This window comes from Asterias rubens, chromosome 10 (genome assembly GCF_902459465.1).
Source record: "Asterias rubens chromosome 10, eAstRub1.3, whole genome shotgun sequence".
In the NCBI taxonomy this organism is placed as follows: Eukaryota; Metazoa; Echinodermata; class Asteroidea; order Forcipulatida; family Asteriidae; genus Asterias; species Asterias rubens.
In genome coordinates this window covers 20,235,899-20,255,210 of record NC_047071.1, presented here as the reverse complement: position 1 = coordinate 20,255,210, position 19,312 = coordinate 20,235,899, and the positions used below count along the sequence as shown (strand labels likewise).

Sequence of the window (19,312 nt, the reverse complement as noted above, 5' to 3'; positions counted from 1 at the left end):
CTCTTAAGATCTGGATTCTAGTTTCAAACTTACATGTATCTTCACCAAGTACAAACAGACCACGCAATGATAAAGAAACCTCCATTTACCCAAGCATCATTTTGGTGTATCTCTTAAGATCTGGATTCTAGTTTCAAACTTACATGTATCTTCACCAAGTACAAACAGACAACGCAATGATAAAGAAACCTCCATTACCCAAGCATCATTTTGGTGTATATTTGGGGGTGTATCTTAAGATCTGGATTCCAGTTTCAGATTTATTTTCACTGACAAACTGACAACGCAATGGTCAAGAAACCTCCAGTCAATGTTTGCATATAAAGATAACCCATGCATCATTTCAACGTTTCTCTCAAGATTTGAGTTTCATCAAACCTTGTTGTCAGGAATAACTTGACCCTGTCTTCTTTTTTCTCTGGTACACAGGTCTGCTGAACTGATAGTCATAACGTACCATGGGAGCCTTCACAGCTATTTAGTAAGGTAAAGTTACACTGTTGCTTTAACAAAAAATTAATTGTAATGTTTTGAATGAGGGTCCTTCCCTAAATCCCATTTTTAAAAAAAATTTTTTATGCAAGTCGCCCAAAATAAGGCTAAAAGCCACTCTAGGTTAACTTTAACCAAGTGGGCTACAACAAAGAAAACATAGACATGCAGGAACTCAGTGGAGCTGAAGTTAGGAATTGACATTCCTCTTAAAAGATGGAAGATTGTAGGATGAAGGGAAACATGCACCGGGCAAGGAGTGAGTTCCAAAGAGATGCAGTACGAGGGAAAAAGCTACTGGAGTAGCTCTTTGTTCTACATGTAGATCTCAGCACAGCCACAGTATAAGGATGATAACAAGCAGAAAGCCTGGTATCGCGCTCAAACACCCTGACAGGAGGAACAAGGTTGGATAGACTGGTGGAACATTTACCGTGGAAATATCTGTAAAACAGGCAAAGGCTGGCTACAGACCTTCGGTGAGAAAGGGGTTGCAGTGTAGATCGTAACTCTTCTCCAAACAGGTTTATAATACGCTTCTGCACTCGATCCAGTAAAGATAAAAGGCAGGCAGAAGCTCCAGCCCAAATATGGCAACAGTACTCCATAAGGGGACGTATAGTTGTCTTGTACAGGTAAAGAGTAGCCTCAGGAATAAAAAAGCCAACATTTTACCTTTAAATAAACAATAAATCTTCGCCTGCTTTTATTCTTCAGCCTGGCCGATGGATTCATCCCCAATCATAGCTTCCAGTTTAGTAATGAGCATCCATTGGGAATAAGCAGCGCTGTATACCTGCCTGTTCGATCCTTACTCCTGATTGGTTGCTGTTCACAAGAAGAAGGTCAAGATGCTAATAACATGGCAGCACAGTATGGCATCACTGCCTGGAGAAGGCTAGATGATGCACCATACTACAAGATGGTGACTGACTATTCAGGGGAACTTACTAAGGTTAGTTTTAGGAATTGTTTGTTTGTTTGTTTGTTTTATTTCCAAATATCACAATAAATAATCATAAAACATACAAGAAAAAGGTGCAAGCTTGATTATGCGAGCTTGATTGTGCTTCACCAAAGCAACAGAGGCAGTTGCCTCCATGCCCCATGTCCACGTACTAATTAAAACTACAGTTTTTGCCAAACATTAAATTCTTTGATCACCCTTACAACTCTGCTAAGCAACATACATGTACATATATGAGCATGAAACCTATCACAAATGGTACATATTGAATGGTATTTTGGCCAGGAACTTTTTGGGAGTTTAAACTAGTTGTTGTATGCTTAGCTATTTGAACACCCAGCAGGGTGGATATGTGCACATAAAAAGTCTTATTATTATTGTTTATTATTATTTGTTGTGCTTAAGAAGCTCTTTGAAATTGTGCCCAATTCTTAATTTTGTTTGACTTACTTGTTCAATTCTGTGTCCCTTTTGTTTAACAGTCTCGCAGTTCTCGTCGGCTTCTTAGAAGAGTGACCTCAATGTCACTCTTTAATAGATCCAACAAACAGGTCAGTTTTCATTCGACTTCATTGTTCATTGTAAAACAGACAACAACATTGACCCTTTCCTTAAACCCTCTTCCTTACCTTTGGTGACTTTAGTCTACTGCACTCCATACCCCATATCTCTTACCATGTACTGTACATGTCGCTACATTTGGTGCTGCTTAAAGTCACCTGGAAGTGGTATTTTTTCAAAATAAAGCTTTTGTCACTAATATATGTGTTTTGATGAGTGGAATGTGAATAAACAGTTAACTAAGGTTTTAAAAAATCAGTTCTTATGTTATTTACAAATTTAAGAGTAGACCTCGACCCGAGAGGGCGCTGTACGTGACGTCAATCGAGGCAGACTTTGCCTGTAATGCGTAGAGTAAACACAATTGCAAAGTACATGTACGGACCAAGTCGTGAGTTTGTACATTTCAAAAACATATTTTTAAATTTTTTTTTCGGCAATGCCGACCAGGTGTATTGCTGCTGAATGCAGAAAAACACTTTTTGAAATGTACCAATTCACAACTTGGATGACATGTACTTTGCACGTGTGTTTACTATACGCATTGCAGGCAAAGTCTGCCTCGATTGACGTCACAAAAGGGGTAGGCAGAGTCAGCCCCCCAAACAACTTTATTTTTTATTTTTTTTATATAAATCGTGACAAACAATTACTTAAAAAATTGTTTTATTGTTCGTAAGCATATACTCCTATGTTCGAAAGACAAAAAATTCTATTTCCAGGTGACTTTAATGATTCATTGTATATTGCACACAACGGGATGTGTTACTTCCAAAACTTGAGGTCCTTCTATAATGACGTCACCAAATGTCACATGATGTCACCTTAAAGGCGGATTTTTAAAAGGAACAGCTCTGTGTTTCGTTCGCAAACAAACACACAGCTCGGATCCTGTTTGTTTGATGTTTTACATGTTATTGTGCATTTTTCATATTCTAAAAATGTATTCATCTAAACTTAAGTTTGAATGGGCAGGATGTTTTTGTTGCTGCTGTTGTTGGGGGTGGGGGGGGGGGGCTGGGTGGGGGTAGAGAGATGGTGAGCAGCAGGGAAGCCTGGATGGTGCATCAACAATTTGTTTTCAATATGATGATCATAGCTTTCTTGTTCATGTGTAGGATGGCATCTACAAGATGTGTCTATCACCAGAGGGGAACCAGTTGGTTACCGTCCACCAGTCAGGTCTTGTTGCTCTTTGGGACGTTCCATCTTTGAAGAATAGCAGCATGTGGACTCTAGAAAAACAGGTACAACATCACCCTGTGTTGAAATACATCATCAACTGATGAATTGTTCCCTCATTTATTACTCTTATGCAAAGCTTCAACTCTTGCTTCAACTAAGCTTTTATTCTTGGTATTTTTTCTAAACACTGTTGTTACTTTTCAGCCTGGATATGATGAGAAGAATCCCAACATTCTTATTCCCTCCAAGAAGAAGCCAGCAGAAGGCAAGTTTATAGACGCCATATCTTGTGGGAATTAAGTATTATCCAGGGGCCTTTCTCAAACCTCAGACTAGACTCCGTCTCTGGCTTGGGCACCGGCCGCTGCTTCCTCAGTGGAACCGCAGCGAGTATGAACCAACCTCAGGCCTGTACATTTTTTTATCTAGTTGTATTTTGCATGCAGTGGAGCCTGGATCCGGAGCCCAAGCCCATGCCGAGATTCGAGAAAGGGCCAACGTTTATTCAAACACCAAGGCTAGCAGCAAAAGTTATAGCAATAAAAAAAAACTGAACATTTTAATCTTGGTAGTTCTAAAGCATGTGGAGTACCCGATGCTTAATCATTTATTTGTTTCTTTAATTGTCAGGTCAACCAGCTCCTCATTCACTGATTGATATCAACTTCTGGTCAGAAAAGGTAAGTTATAATGTGTAGTGCTGAAGGGCATTTTGCACATATCTCTCCCTGTTTAAATCCTGTAGTCTCTGCAGGTGTATAACACAAAACCCTGTTTAAATCCTGTAGTCTCTGCAGGTGTATAACACAAAACCCTGTTTAAATCCTGTAGTCTCTGCAGGTGTATAACACAAAACCCTGTTTAAATCCTGTAGTCTCTGCAGGTGTATAACACAAAACCCTGTTTAAATCCTGTAGTCTCTGCAGGTGTATAACACAAAACCCTTTTAAAATCCTGTAGTCTCTGCAGGTGTATAACACAAAACCCTTTGTGACTTTGTTGGTATTAGTGTACCGAATAGACAAATATAGAAAAAGACAGTTCCTTCTGATCAGAGTCCAAAATAATTTGAAAATGCCAGAATGTTATTGAATTTCCTTGAAAAATCATGATATGAGCAGGCACAATTCCACATTTAAATGTGCTCAAGATGTTGCTAAGGATATCCTATACTTGAAGGCTTACAATACAGTCATAGCCGTAATTAGGACATTGCCTTACACCAGTCCTGTCAATTAAACAATAAACTCCTTATCTACAGGCCCTGATATTGGCAAGATATTCCGGAGCTGTTTCTGTGGCTTCTACAAGACACCTAACAAACCTCTTGGGTGATTCTTGTGAATGGTTTGAACCAGCACCTAGAGTTAACCAAGCATCAGATAAAGGATTTCTATCCATTGAGGTAAGTCAAGTCATTGAGTTCCACAAGAGCTGCCTCCCAATTTGTTATCTTATTGAGTTTCAGTAAGTAATAACCTCAAGGAAAAAGTTAATTTTTGTTAAACCCTGCCGATGGTATTCTAAAAATATTTAAGTCCTGACCCATGGTATTTTAAAAGCTTGGTGAGGATTCTTGAGTAATCATTTTTCTTTGGAAATATCATTGCCACATTGAAAGTCTGACTTGTAAAAGGAAAAACAATAAATGTTTTCATAATTTGGACTTTGGTAATGTTATGTGAGAAAATGTAAGTAGGCACTCACTAGAACCCAATAATTTGACATGGTATGCTGGAATCTTGGCACAGGAGATTTGTTATGCAACCATTTAAATATTTTCCAAAATATTTACACAATATTTACGTGAAGTTAGAGAGTCCCCCCCCACTTTTACAAGGACTATATCAATTGGAAAATTAGTGCCTGGAGGCCCCTCTGTGAAGGTTGATTCCATCTGATTAACGACTGATTGTCCTCCCTAGTGTGAGAGTAAGACTTCTGCACTGAAGAGACGTAGGATGCCATCTGATACTGAACATGATGACAGTAAGAGTCAAACATCACGTGATGGCGATGATGATAGTGAAGATGATGAAGATGAAGATGCTACCATCATCATGAGGTCAACTAAACTAATGAAACAGGTAAGAGAAACTTAACCCGTCCTCCTAGTTTTAGGGAAGGCAACAACCAAAGGTGAAGAGGATGAAAGAAGACGCAGGGTTGGAGACGCGTGTGTGATGTGTGTATCATCACACTCGTTTTAAGTAACTTGGGTCGATGGACTGAGTGAGTGGCCAACCAACAAGAGCAGGCATTGGATTTCTTAGGATTTTTCCTGAATTGAGGATTTTTTCAAAATCTCCTGGCGCCTTCCAGTTTTCTTGAAACAAAGAAAGCAATGACCAAAAAGGAGAAAGAGATAGTCCACATTGTGTCCAAACCTGTAGTTGTTTCTTTCTGGTGATTCACAGTGTCTGTAAACCATCTGAATAGTATTATCTGGGTCTAAGAGTATAAGCAACTCGGGCCCAAATACCAATTCAAGGAGTATTTGCTTTCGCTGAGTTTCATTCCTGGATCATTGAGTTTTGATGGTCATGACGTTATCAGCCAACTGCTGAAATTATTGAGAATTAAGAATACTATTTGTGTTCAACCTGCACCAACTTATGTCAAACGCTTTTTACTTTGTGCTTTCCTGAGTCCTGTGTAGAAAAAATATCATGTTTATTTTCTCTTTCCCCAGGCCATGTATTTTATAACAGAGAGTGAGACATTTCAACCGCCCAGAAAACGCCCCAAGTAAGTGGCTTTATAAACGATCACATTTTAATGCATGTATCATTATCAGATTATGGCATCTTGAGAAACATACGAAAAAATAATTAGCTGTTAGTGAATGAGAAAGACTGGAAAAGGAGGATGGGGAAAAGGAGAAGGCAAAGACAAAGGTTGTTAGTTGTTTCCTTTTTGGATGTTAAGACCATTGGGTGGAGTGGTCTGAAGGCACCTTATCCATAGTTTTCCCTACTCAGACAAACAGTGTTCCTGTGGTTACCTGGTGCCTCGATGTGCTGTAAAATCATGTCAGAAAGGGAGAAACACTGATATCGGGAATTATGTTCTTTTTTAATTGTACCTTATTCTTACATTGACAGAGTTGTGAGTCGTACTTACCGTCTTGTAAGTCTACAGAAGACAACACCAGAGGAGCTGTATGCACGTAGGGTAAGATGAGTCCTGGGTTGAAAAACTTGGTTTGAAGAACAATTGCTTTCACCAAAAGCAATTGAGATGTCTGAAAGAGATCATCTGAATAAATCGTATTGATGGTGCTGCATACGCCAAAGTAGTTGAGTTTGCCTCAGGAATGCTTACCCTCTTGTTACAAATTGTTATGTACAAAACAATCCCTGGTGGCCATATTGTTTGACCACTGAAACGTGAAGCTCACATCCTCACACAACAGAAAACTTGTGTTCAAAGGCCAATGTAACACACTCTGTTATCAGTAGACAGTCGACTATAAATCGTCATTGGTGCTGAAAGGGTTCAAGTTTACTTTTATATATTGTCAGATTGAAAATGAAGAGTATGGAGAAGCCCTAGTGCTAGCGAGACGGTTTGGATTGGATGCTGATCTTGTCTACCAAAGACAGTGGAGGAAAGCTCCAGTTTCCATTGCTGCAATCCAAGATTATCTTGTAAGTAAACAAGGCAATAGTCAAATAAACAAACAAAACAAAACATGCAAAGCCCCATCTCCACTTTGACTTCTTCACTTACGTACATGTTTGTTGTTAACTCCTGTTTGCTTCCTTATATCTCTGCCTCTCAGTACAGTCCGCATGGATATTTGTTGCATTCTTCTCTCCACTGCCCTTTGTGGTGTTTGTAGTTTGCTTTCAATTAGATGCTTTTTTCAAACTTTTTATTTTGTATGGTGATAAGGCATTTATTAGGGGGGAAACAAAACTTTTTCCTAAAGTATTCAAACAAGTAGTTCCGACATTGAAATAGCTTTGCACTTAATCTTAACAGAGTAAGATCACAAAGCGTGCTTGGGTCCTTCATGAATGCTTAGAGAGAGTTCCTGAGGATATTGATGCAGCTAGAGAGCTACTTCAGTATGGATTGAGAGGAACTGACTTAGAGGCTCTGGTTGCTATAGGCAGAGGAGAAGATCATGGAAGGTTAGATACAACGTTCTTATCATAATGCAATCTACTTAGAGGCTCTGGTTGCTATAGGCAGAGGAGAAGATCATGGAAGGTTAGATACAACGTTCTTATCATAATGCAATCTACTTAGAGGCTCTGGTTGCTATAGGCAGAGGAGAAGATCATGGAAGGTTAGATACAACGTTCTTATCATAATGCAATCTACAAGTAGGATTTGATAAGTATAAACACGAGAGGTTTGCGGTAACACTAAAGTTTAGGCGCCTTGTCAAAACCTCCCGGGCGTTCCTCCGCTGACAGTCTGCGGACTGGACAGCAAATACCGCCGTTGCTAAGGACCTCGGATAGTCCGCGGAAGAACGGCCATGTGCGTTGAAGCGCGGCGAAGTTAATGAGCTATTCTAAGTCTCATGAATAAACAAGTTGTATTTTCAGGTCATGAATATCAGCGGCTTGGACGCGGACCGGCCGTGCTCTTCCAGAACAATACATTTTCTACTCATGAATAACATCCTCCTGGAAGCGGACAGGCCGCACCGACAAGACAATTACACCATCCAGCGCTTGTGATAATCAGGGAACGATTTCGCCTGTATCACATCGCATTTTGTGATGCAATTTTGATGATTTGCTATGCAATTGTAAAAAGTGCATCGCAAATGTTGCGATCCAATTTGCGAAGCATAATTTGCAACATTTATGCTTGATACAAAAATATCAATTTTTAACTTGAAACCATTCACATTTAATCGATTTTCCCTCAACAAAAACGATGCTAAATTAATAAGAAATCACCGCCGCCGCGACTACTAAACGTTTTCTTCCATGATGTTGAATACAATATGCTGCTCTGGCAGTAGGGCAAAATCGACCAATGAAAACATTTGTTACGCGCTATATGTAAATTCAACAGCCAATAGAAACACCGGTCTCTGAAACTGTGGCTTCCCCCCCCCAGACATTGGACAAACCAGACTATCTGGTTGTTTTGACATGGAGACCACTCGCACAGGTGTGTAGATTTGTTTATTGGTGACGGTGACTTGGGATTTTATAAATAAGAAACTAATGTTTTCCGCTTGGAAAGTAAGAACGAACAGTTGAAATTGTCCCCTGGATACTCTGACCCACTTGGAACGGAGTTTGCTCGTAGCCTGGAACTTTTGTCAGTCGAATCCGGTAATAAAGACAACCATTTTTAAAATTCATGTCTTGGTTATGTAGGCCCAACCAAGTCTTAAAAATCACACATTGGAGGAAATGGATTTTAGTTACACATCCACCCTTACTTTGCTTTTTAATCTGCAAATTAAGGTAAAACCATTGTTAACCACCTACGTTCCTCCGCCGTTCCGCCGGTCAGCTCATAAGCTGGACCTTACAATGGTCGACCGGTCGCTCCGCGGAGCCCCCGGAATATTCATGTTTATTGACATGTAAATGAGCCGTCTTGGCCGTGGACATGCCCGGTTGCTACGGGTTCTTTTGTTACAAAAATCCGCGGACTCCCGCAGAATGCACGCGGAATGGAACGGCTTGGAGGTTTTGACAAGGCGCCTTAGTCGATTACCACTGGTTCTTTTTAGAACCAACACTACTTAAAAGAGATATTCAAATTGTGTTACCACAAACCTCTCTTAGAAATGCATTGTATTTGCAATTTATTAATGTAAAGGTGTACTTCTAATAGGTTTATTTTAAGTCCTGACGCTGAGGCTGAAGAAAGCTTTGAGACTGAGGATCCCACTCCTGACACCGAACAGCAGACAGCTAAAGAGAAGAAAGAGCAGCTCGTGTTACAAGTCAACTTTAACAGGTTAGAGCATTCAAGGTTCACAACCTAGTCCATTTTATACATATTCAAATCAATATTCTGATTCGTCTCTCAATTACAATGTGTGTTTGCTTCCAAAATCAACTTTTTAACAAAAAATCAACTATTTCTTAATTTTTTAAATGTATTTTATTAATTATCGGATGGTTCTATTAATAGTGGCTTATCGTCATTATGTGTATATTCTTTATTCTTGATTATTTCTAGTTTGACTCTTGAGCAGAGGGAGCTATGTAGATGTCGTCTGAAGTTACTGACATATCTTGATCGTCTTAGGACCTATGAGGTAGGAATGATGGACCTACAATTTTGTTTTCTCTTTTGATGTGCATTTTATCCAAACAAGTTGTTGTCATAATGTATTTATGTCAAAAATTAACTATGATTATCATATAGCATGAGTATCATTTGATTATTATGCTTATTCAAACTTGTTTTAAACTCCTCTGCATGTTAGTATGTCCAATATAAAACTGTATATTATAATGTTATTAATTTGCTAATAAGATCTATGGTAAGATGAATAATGAATGACTTGATTCTTGTTAGGTGATACTAGGAGGAGGGGAGGCAGCAGCAAGGTTCTTCAGCGATCATTTCTTTAAGACATTCCGTGCTCAGAACATTGTTGAAGCAACAGTGCAATTTGCAAGGGTAAGATTCTCCTAAATTGCCTCATGCAAGGTTAACTTGATTGTAGCTATTGTAGACTCTTTTTAATAAAGAAATGAAATCTACAACTCCAGGGGTTACAAAAAGCAAGCATGATTTTTTGCCTTTGGAAAAAGTAGGACGATTGGATTGAGTACAGTGGCTGACCTATGTGCATATGGAATATGCTTTGATAATAGTATCATTCTCTTTAATAACAACTTTGCTTCTGAGGGCAACAACAATCAATCAGAAATTCGAAAAATAAAATGAAGAATGTCCTGCCGGCAAAAGGTGGTGATGATACTATTAATTTGGCATATCTCTTGAAGGTTTGATCCTACATGTAGTGTTAGACCTTGTAAACAATTACTCTCACCCCTGAGTATTGAAATAAACAATTACTCTCACCCCTGAGTATTGAAATAAACAATTACTCTCACCCCTGAGTATTGAAATAAACAATTACTCTCACCCCTGAGTATTGAAATAAACAATTACTCTCACCCCTGAGTATTGAAATAAACAATTACTCTCACCCCTGAGTATTGAAATAAACAATTACTCTCACCCCTGAGTATTGAAATAAACAATTACTCTCACCCCTGAGTATTGAAATAAACAATTACTCTCACCCCTGAGTATTGAAATAAACAGGCAGTATTAAGCACATTAATCAGAGTGAGGTTTGTATTTTACAGGATTCTGATTGGCAGGCTGTAGAGACCCTCTTTACGCATCACGGCAGAGATCTGCTTCCTCATTGGCTACTCATTCTTAATAATTTCCCAGAGACGACTTCTCCGGCTGAATACAGCAGTCTGTTCCCAGAGGCAAGGTATAAAAGAGTTACTAAAGCTGCGTATGCTAGAAACAATTTAATTGTGTACTGTACGATGTATGTCACTGGTTCAAAGCTGTTCTTTTCCTTTGCAGAAATTTGTACGGTATGGTAATAGATTGTCAACGAAATGAGTTACCAAAGCTGCTTATGCTAGGAACAATTAACTGTGTACTGTACAATGTATGTCACTGCTTCAAAGCTTTTTTGTCGTTGAAATGAATTGTGTTAAAACTTCTGCTTAAAGATAGGGTCATAGATTGTCATCAAAATGTTGATTAAATAGCCAAAAAGTAAAGAAATTAACAATAAAAGTCACATGTGGAAGTTGCAGCTATTAATACAGTGACTATGAACTTGCCATGATATGTCTTTGTAGTTCATCACATGCTTGGTTCTCTACCAATAATTTCACAATTTAAAACTGTGGTATAACAAACAATTTTGAACATACAAAGTAACCAAATAAAATGTCCCATATCTGACTAATGCCACTATTCTTGTTTGTATTTAGCCCTGATAGTAGTGGAGATTCTGAGGTATTGGAATGGGAGTTCATTCAGGATAGAGACGATGATTGGAGTGAAAGTCCTATCTGCCAAGCAGCTATTAATCCAACACCAGTAGACTATGGTGCTTTCCTCTATGAAGAATGCCCAGAACTGGCTCATTTCAGGTGAGACGTCAGCCTTAATGATCATATAGACCCCTTTAATCCAACACCAGTAGACTATGGTGCTTTCCTCTATGAAGAATGCCCAGAACTGGCTCATTTCAGGTGAGACGTCAGCCTTAATGATCATATAGACTCCTTTAATCCAACACCAGTAGACTATGGTGCCTTCCTCTATGAAGAATGCCCAGAACTGGCTCATTTCAGGTGAGACGTCAGCCTTAATGACCATATAGACCCCTTTAATCCAACACCAGTAGACTATGGTGCCTTCCTCTATGAAGAATGCCCAGAACTGGCTCATTTCAGGTGAGACGTCAGCCTTAATGATCATATAGACCCCTTTAATCCAACACCAGTAGACTATGGTGCCTTCCTCTATGAAGAATGCCCAGAACTGGCTCATTTCAGGTGAGACGTCAGCCTTAATGATCATATAGACCCCTTTAATCCAACACCAGTAGACTATGGTGCTTTCCTCTATGAAGAATGCCCAGAACTGGCTCATTTCAGGTGAGACGTCAGCCTTAATGATCATATAGACCCCTTTAATCCAACACCAGTAGACTATGGTGCTTTCCTCTATCAAGAATGCCCAGAACTGGCTCATTTCAGGTGAGACGTCAGCCTTAATGATCATATAGACCCCTTTAATCCAACACCAGTAGACTATGGTGCCTTCCTCTATGAAGAATGCCCAGAACTGGCTCATTTCAGGTGAGACGTCAGCCTTAATGATCATATAGACCCCTTTAATCCAACACCAGTAGACTATGGTGCCTTCCTCTATGAAGAATGCCCAGAACTGGCTCATTTCAGGTGAGACGTCAGCCTTAATGACCATATAGACCCCTTTAATCCAACACCAGTAGACTATGGTGCTTTCCTCTATGAAGAATGCCCAGAACTGGCTCATTTCAGGTGAGACGTCAGCCTTAATGATCATATAGACTCCTTTAATCCAACACCAGTAGACTATGGTGCCTTCCTCTATGAAGAATGCCCAGAACTGGCTCATTTCAGGTGAGACGTCAGCCTTACTGACCATATAGACCCCTTTAATCCAACACCAGTAGACTATGGTGCCTTCCTCTATGAAGAATGCCCAGAACTGGCTCATTTCAGGTGAGACGTCAGCCTTAATGATCATATAGACCCCTTTAATCCAACACCAGTTGGTGCTTTCCTCTATGAAGAATGCCCAGAACTGGCTCATTTCAGGTGAGACGTCAGCCTTAATGATCATATAGACCCCTTTAATCCAACACCAGTAGACTGTGGTGCTTTCCTCTATGAAGAATGCCCAGAACTGGCTCATTTCAGGTGAGACATCAGCCTTAATGATCATATAGACCCCTTTAATCCAACACCAGTAGACTATGGTGCTTTCCTCTATGAAGAATGCCCAGAACTGGCTCATTTCAGGTGAGACGTCAGCCTTAATGATCATATAGACCCCTTTAATCCAACACCAGTAGACTGTGGTGCTTTCCTCTATGAAGAATGCCCAGAACTGGCTCATTTCAGGTTAGTGCAAGTGTCATAGCTGAGTGGTTTAGAGCACTGAATTCAAACTCTGGTGTTTCTGATCAGCAGAGTGTTGGTTCGAATCCTGGTTGTGACAGTTGTATCCTCTTAAAAGCAAGACACTTGGCCATTGCTTCGTCCTTTGGATTGGATGTATGTGTACAGCAGTTGGTACAGTGTGTTGTGTAACACATGTAAAAGAACCTGGTGCACTTATTGAAAAGAGAAGGGGTTCACCCCTGTGTTTTTGGCTGGATTGGTGGCATACATTGTATTGCACCACAGCACATTGTAAACCATTACATGGTGCTATATAAAAGGAGTAGGTCTCATAACTCTAACATAGTCCCATATACCTTGCAGGAAAATACTGTATGTTTAAACCTCCTTGAGCGTCACTGAGTGATGGATCTGTGGGCTATATAAGAAGTCACTATTATTATTAATATTAGACTTTGACCTTAATGATGATATGACCCATGGTGTTTAATGATACAAACTCAAACAGTGGCCTAATTGAGATCAAAGAAGCACCTACCATTGGCTGAGAGTTGCACATTTGGATGTTTCCATTGTGTGACCTCATCGATGGTGGTTCATGCAAGAGGTCAACAGGATGTTCAATTCAATTCAAACTCATTACTGAGTGTTGTGCATAGCATGGACATACTTGGATGTTTCCATTGTGTGACCTCATCATGCAAGAGGTCAACAGGATGTTCAATTCAATTCAAACTCATTACTGAGTGTTGTGCATAGCATGGCCATACTTGGATGTTTCCATTGTGTGACCTCATCATGCAAGAGGTCAACAGGATGTTCAATTCAATTCAAACTCATTACTGAGTGTTGTGCATAGCATGGACATACTTGGATGTTTCCATTGTGTGACCTCGTCATGCAAGAGGTCAACAGGATGTTCAATTCAATTCAAACTCATTTACTGAGTGTTGTGCATAGCATGGACATACTTGGATGTTTCCATTGTGTGACCTCATCATGCAAGAGGTCAACAGGATGTTCAATTCAATTCAAACTCATTACTGAGTGTTGTCCATAGCATGGACATACTTGGATGTTTCCAGTGTGTGACCTCATCACGGTTCTGAAAAGAAACAGTCATGCAGCTTGTCCAAAGACGCTAGGTCAGATTTTTTGCCAAATATTTTTGTTTGTCCGACAGCATCATCTGTTAAATTTCTTTCAAAGAAAACAAATTTGTTAAAAACACTTCTTTTGGTCAAAGGATGCACTCTGCCTTCATTGGTTACCATCCAGCTGTAACCATTTCTAAATCTTGTTTCCTTATTCTGTAATCTCGCAGGGCTGACAAGTTGACCAAAGCTTTACTAACTGATTGGTTTATTTGGAGAGCAACAACCATTGAAAGACAGTCAAGACAGGTAACAAAATAAGGGTTTGAATTCGGTCACTTCCCTTACAGCATTCTCCCCAACAACATTTGCTTTTCAATCTGAGCCGTTAAATTAAAAAAAAACATGTCAAGATTTTCTGTTTTCACAAAGTGACACGTTGCAATGTTTTATGATACTATATTTGTGTCACTTCATAAAAACAGAGGTCTGTGCGTGCGCCACAAATAAGGTTTGTGTCAGTTCGATAGAACGTGTTTTTTTCACAGTTGAGCTTGGTGCACACTGTGACAAAGATTTTCACATTTTGTGCAAAGGTATCATAATTAAACAAGTAAAGCTCCGGAAGGTATGAAACTTTACCAAAACGGTTTTGTACACAAGGTGTCCTTTGGTGGCATTAGTGATGTTTTTCATATAGACTTCATCAAATTGTGTTGTTTGAATCTTTTAGGTTGATAATGCACTGGAACTTGTCGATCTTGGTATAGAAAGAAATGTTCAGGTATGTTGGTTATTTCTTGTTTTCATTTTTTTTCGCCTCCTTCATCTTACCAGGGGGAGTCCAACTGAACCTTTGACCTCATTGGATATGAAACGAAGAAGGACTGCATTATCCGTACTCCAGTCATGCTTGTGTGCCAACTGATATAAAATAACTATACCAATACACCATGAGCACTGTATTATCTTAATTAAACCAATTGTATTCTTCTTTCTTAAAACAAAACAGCGATAACAAAACAGGTATATTACAACCACATTTGATTTCTTGATTTTTGCTACCAGGGCCTTAAGGCATTGCATGATGACCTTGTGACCTTAGAGGTCATGACCTATGAGTGTCAGACTCAACCAGGCATAACACTGGATACTCTACAGACTATGAGTGATTTGGATAAAGTCCTTCTTATGATGAGTAAGGTGAGTCATGTAAACTCATTTGATTTCATTGAATTATACTCTTACAGAAACAAAGTTGCATCTTGTTTTCCTTTTTCGCTTTCAAGTGAGTGTTCTAAAACCACTTGTTTTAAGCCTGGTTTGTGCTTCTTCCAAAATCAAATCAAATATTACACTTGTTTTAAGCCTGGTTTGTGCTTCTTCCAAAATCAAATCAAATATTACACTTGTTTTAAGCCTGGTTTGTGCTTCTTCCAAATCAAATCAAATATTACACTTGTTTTAAGCCTGGTTTGTGCTTCTTCCAAAATCAAATCAAATATTACACTTGTTTTAAGCCTGGTTTGTGCTTCTTCCAAAATCAAATCAAATATTACACTTGTTTTAAGCCTGGTTTGTGCTTCTTCCAAAATCAAATCAAATATTACACTTGTTTTAAGCCTGGTTTGTGCTTCTTCCAAAATCAAATCAAATATTACACTTGTTTTAAGCCTGGTTTGTGCTTCTTCCAAAATCAAATCAAATATTACACTTGTTTTAAGCCTGGTTTGTGCTTCTTCCAAAATCAAATCAAATATTACACTTGTTTTAAGCCTGGTTTGTGCTTCTTCCAAAATCAAATCAAATATTACACTTGTTTTAAGCCTGGTTTGTGCTTCTTCCAAAATCAAATCAAATATTACACTTGTTTTAAGCCTGGTTTGTGCTTCTTCCAAAATCAAATCAAATATTACACTTGTTTTAAGCCTGGTTTGTGCTTCTTCCAAAATCAAATCAAATATTACACTTGTTTTAAGCCTGGTTTGTGCTTCTTCCAAAATCAAATCAAATATTACACTTGTTTTAAGCCTGGTTTGTGCTTCTTCCAAAATCAAATCAAATATTACACTTGTTTTAAGCCTGGTTTGTGCTTCTTCCAAAATCAAATCAAATATTACACTTGTTTTAAGCCTGGTTTGTGCTTCTTCCAAAATCAAATCAAATATTACACTTGTTTTAAGCCTGGTTTGTGCTTCTTCCAAAATCAAATCAAATATTACACTTGTTTTAAGCCTGGTTTGTGCTTCTTCCAAAATCAAATCAAATATTACACTTGTTTTAAGCCTGGTTTGTGCTTCTTCCAAAATCAAATCAAATATTACACTTGTTTTAAGCCTGGTTTGTGCTTCTTCCAAAATCAAATCAAATATTACACTTGTTTTAAGCCTGGTTTGTGCTTCTTCCAAAATCAAATCAAATATTACACTTGTTTTAAGCCTGGTTTGTGCTTCTTCCAAAATCAAATCAAATATTACACTTGTTTTAAGCCTGGTTTGTGCTTCTTCCAAAATCAAATCAAATATTACACTTGTTTTAAGCCTGGTTTGTGCTTCTTCCAAAATCAAATCAAATATTACACTTGTTTTAAGCCTGGTTTGTGCTTCTTCCAAAATCAAATCAAATATTACACTTGTTTTAAGCCTGGTTTGTGCTTCTTCCAAAATCAAATCAAATATTACACTTGTTTTAAGCCTGGTTTGTGCTTCTTCCAAAATCAAATCAAATATTACACTTGTTTTAAGCCTGGTTTGTGCTTCTTCCAAAATCAAATCAAATATTACACTTGTTTTAAGCCTGGTTTGTGCTTCTTCCAAAATCAAATCAAATATTACACTTTGTTTTCCCACAGTGATGAAGGAACATTATATCAGTCCACAAAACAGTAAAGATATTGTGGTAATTCAGAAAATCTAGAGAAAGACTTTCTGCTTTGTGATGGCATAATTTTGAAAACTACGATGACCCAGGGAGGACCCTCACTGAGAACTTATGAAGCTTAAATTTGTGAAAACATTTTATTTGTGTAGCGCATGAAGAAAACGTGATTTTAGCCATGGCTCAGTTTCATTAAGCCAATGAGGCAGGAAAACTTGCCTCACAATTTCTGATTAGCTTTAGTAAAATAAGTGTGGCATTGTAATTTTGTTGGTAAGCAAACAAGACGTTACTATCTCATACTCAGATTCAGGTAGTCCATTAAAGAGGTTATTGTTGTTATCAATATGACTATACACCGGTGTTTGGCTAGCCTTGGTCCAAGACGTTACTACCTCATACGCGTAACATAACGTAATAACCCATCAGAAGGTGAGCTTTTCTTTTTTAACTCATTTCGGTTGACAGCTGTAAATTGAACCAAGGATTGTGACACCCCCTCTGTTGTTTGGATTGATCCATTCAGTGCGAACTACTGATGATTGATAGTGACTCGTTCTATTGTTGGATTGACTTTGCCCATTCTAAAAGTTCTGCTGGTTGGTTGAAATACTTGCTTGTCCTCCACCAATTTGCAGAGACTGATTTGGTGCGACAATGTTCACAAAACATCTGCACAATATTTCACGCATAGCCCTGCGGAACTTCTTATACTTAAATGCATAAATAAGAGGATTGACGACTGAATTAAGCAGAACTTGGATTTTGGTGACTAGATATGTCAAAAGAATTCCCAAAGTAGAGACTTCAAAGGTGTTCAAGCTGATGTTAACAATGACCATGTATGCTGGCTGGCTTGGTATGTAGAGCGTTGCGTAGGTGATGGTAACGATCAGCATGAGGTGAATAACACGCTTCTTAGCCTCTTGAGATTCAAGCACCAAGGCTGATACAACTTGGTTTGCCAAACTTTCCTTCAAGGCTTTAATGATTTGAAAGTAAGCCCAGAACATAATGAGAAATGGGATTAGGCAACCTACAATGAACGGCATAAAGTGCCATCGCCAATCGTGCACAAGCTTACACCTGATATGCACATATACATCACCAACTGTAGAGTAATGTACCCCGATCATATGTAAAAAGTACGTGCAGAAGCCGAGTCCCCATGCAAGGAACACCCCCAAACAAATATTACGTTTGGTGCAGATGTGAACATATTTGAGAGGAGTGACTATCCCGACATATCGTTCCAGGGAAATAATAACGAGACTATAAGCTGAGATATAAGCAAAGGATTGAAACATGTAGTTACTATAGATGAGTTGGCAGTGCAGCATTTCTACAAACTTGTTTGTGTCAGTGTGCGGATACTTCAGTAAGTCCATGAGTGAGTCTATAAATGAAGATGAAACAACACAGCCCGTCAGATATGGCAAGATTCAAGATGAGATAGTGAGTCACATCATGAAGGAACTTTGTCTTGAAGATGGTGAAACAAACCAAGATGTTGCTCAGGAATCCAATAGTACCAGCTAACAGTAAGACAATGGTCAGCCACGATGGGTATATATCCAACTTAGACGGCAGGACATCCATAGTGCTGACACGTACCAATTCTTCGGTGACAAAAGATGGTACCATGGGTGAATCTTGACAATTTAAAATATGTGATTGATCAGTTTTTGTTCAACCCCAAAATTATTTTAAAAAATTTACCCAGTCAGTGTGGTTTATATTGATATCAATCAACTTACATGAACAAAGTCTCTGTTGACGTTGTATACATAATTATCAATGGAAAGGAATCAATGTCAAAAGAGTAATAAAGTCAGTCCACGATGATGTTGTCAAATGTCATTTAGATAATGACTTGAAGACAAAAAGAAAGACAAGTTTATAGTTGGAGGTTTACCTCTCCTCTAGCGATGTCAAATGAGCGATACTCTCATATAATCTGATGTAAAATTGGAAGGCTTATGGTTTAAATAAGGCCTTCTCCAAATCAAATGACTTTGGCTTTGGATTTGACCCTGGTCCCCAAGGAACAATCCAAAATAGAACTGGAGTTGTTTATACGATGCCATTAGGATCGTTAAAGCTGCCTTTTGTTATGGGTTCCTGACATTTGTTCAGCCTTCAGCCAATTTGTATCCAATTACTAAAAAGCTAAAGGTAGAAATTCTACCCTAAGGTATTTTCATCTTAAATGTTGCCCCTTACCAAGAGTGGCTTTTAAAAAGAACCTTACCCTTTAACAAGATGCCATGAATTAGTGCTGATTGTTGCCTTGTTAAGGCTCTTTTTGTAATGAGTTACTATTGAGTGCTCAACCTTTAGCCATGACCTTTCCGATTACTAAAAACCTCCTTAATTAATAAAAAGCTTCCTGCAGTATTAAGTGGATATTGTGAAATTGAAAATCTCTGAAGATTTGCCATGATTGACTTCTCATAGCATTATCTAAATAAATGGAGGTCTGT

General features: G+C 38.6%; 1 protein-coding gene across 1 annotated transcript in view; it reads left to right on the top strand.

Annotated features, from left to right (window-relative positions):
* LOC117296117 (neuroblastoma-amplified sequence-like) overlaps positions 1–19,312 on the top strand; it is a 61,056-nt gene that overhangs the window by 4,429 nt on the left and 37,315 nt on the right. Inside the window, exons 8-27 of the mRNA XM_033778988.1 lie at positions 430–486; positions 1,210–1,447; positions 1,942–2,010; positions 3,139–3,267; positions 3,410–3,470; positions 3,836–3,885; positions 4,467–4,610; positions 5,131–5,292; positions 5,898–5,953; positions 6,310–6,379; positions 6,730–6,855; positions 7,193–7,344; positions 9,023–9,148; positions 9,374–9,452; positions 9,716–9,820; positions 10,519–10,655; positions 11,173–11,334; positions 14,183–14,261; positions 14,686–14,736; positions 15,021–15,155. Of these exons, the coding sequence (XP_033634879.1) occupies positions 430–486; positions 1,210–1,447; positions 1,942–2,010; positions 3,139–3,267; positions 3,410–3,470; positions 3,836–3,885; positions 4,467–4,610; positions 5,131–5,292; positions 5,898–5,953; positions 6,310–6,379; positions 6,730–6,855; positions 7,193–7,344; positions 9,023–9,148; positions 9,374–9,452; positions 9,716–9,820; positions 10,519–10,655; positions 11,173–11,334; positions 14,183–14,261; positions 14,686–14,736; positions 15,021–15,155 (2,188 nt within the window). The remainder of the gene's footprint in view (positions 1–429; positions 487–1,209; positions 1,448–1,941; positions 2,011–3,138; positions 3,268–3,409; positions 3,471–3,835; positions 3,886–4,466; positions 4,611–5,130; positions 5,293–5,897; positions 5,954–6,309; positions 6,380–6,729; positions 6,856–7,192; positions 7,345–9,022; positions 9,149–9,373; positions 9,453–9,715; positions 9,821–10,518; positions 10,656–11,172; positions 11,335–14,182; positions 14,262–14,685; positions 14,737–15,020; positions 15,156–19,312) is intronic.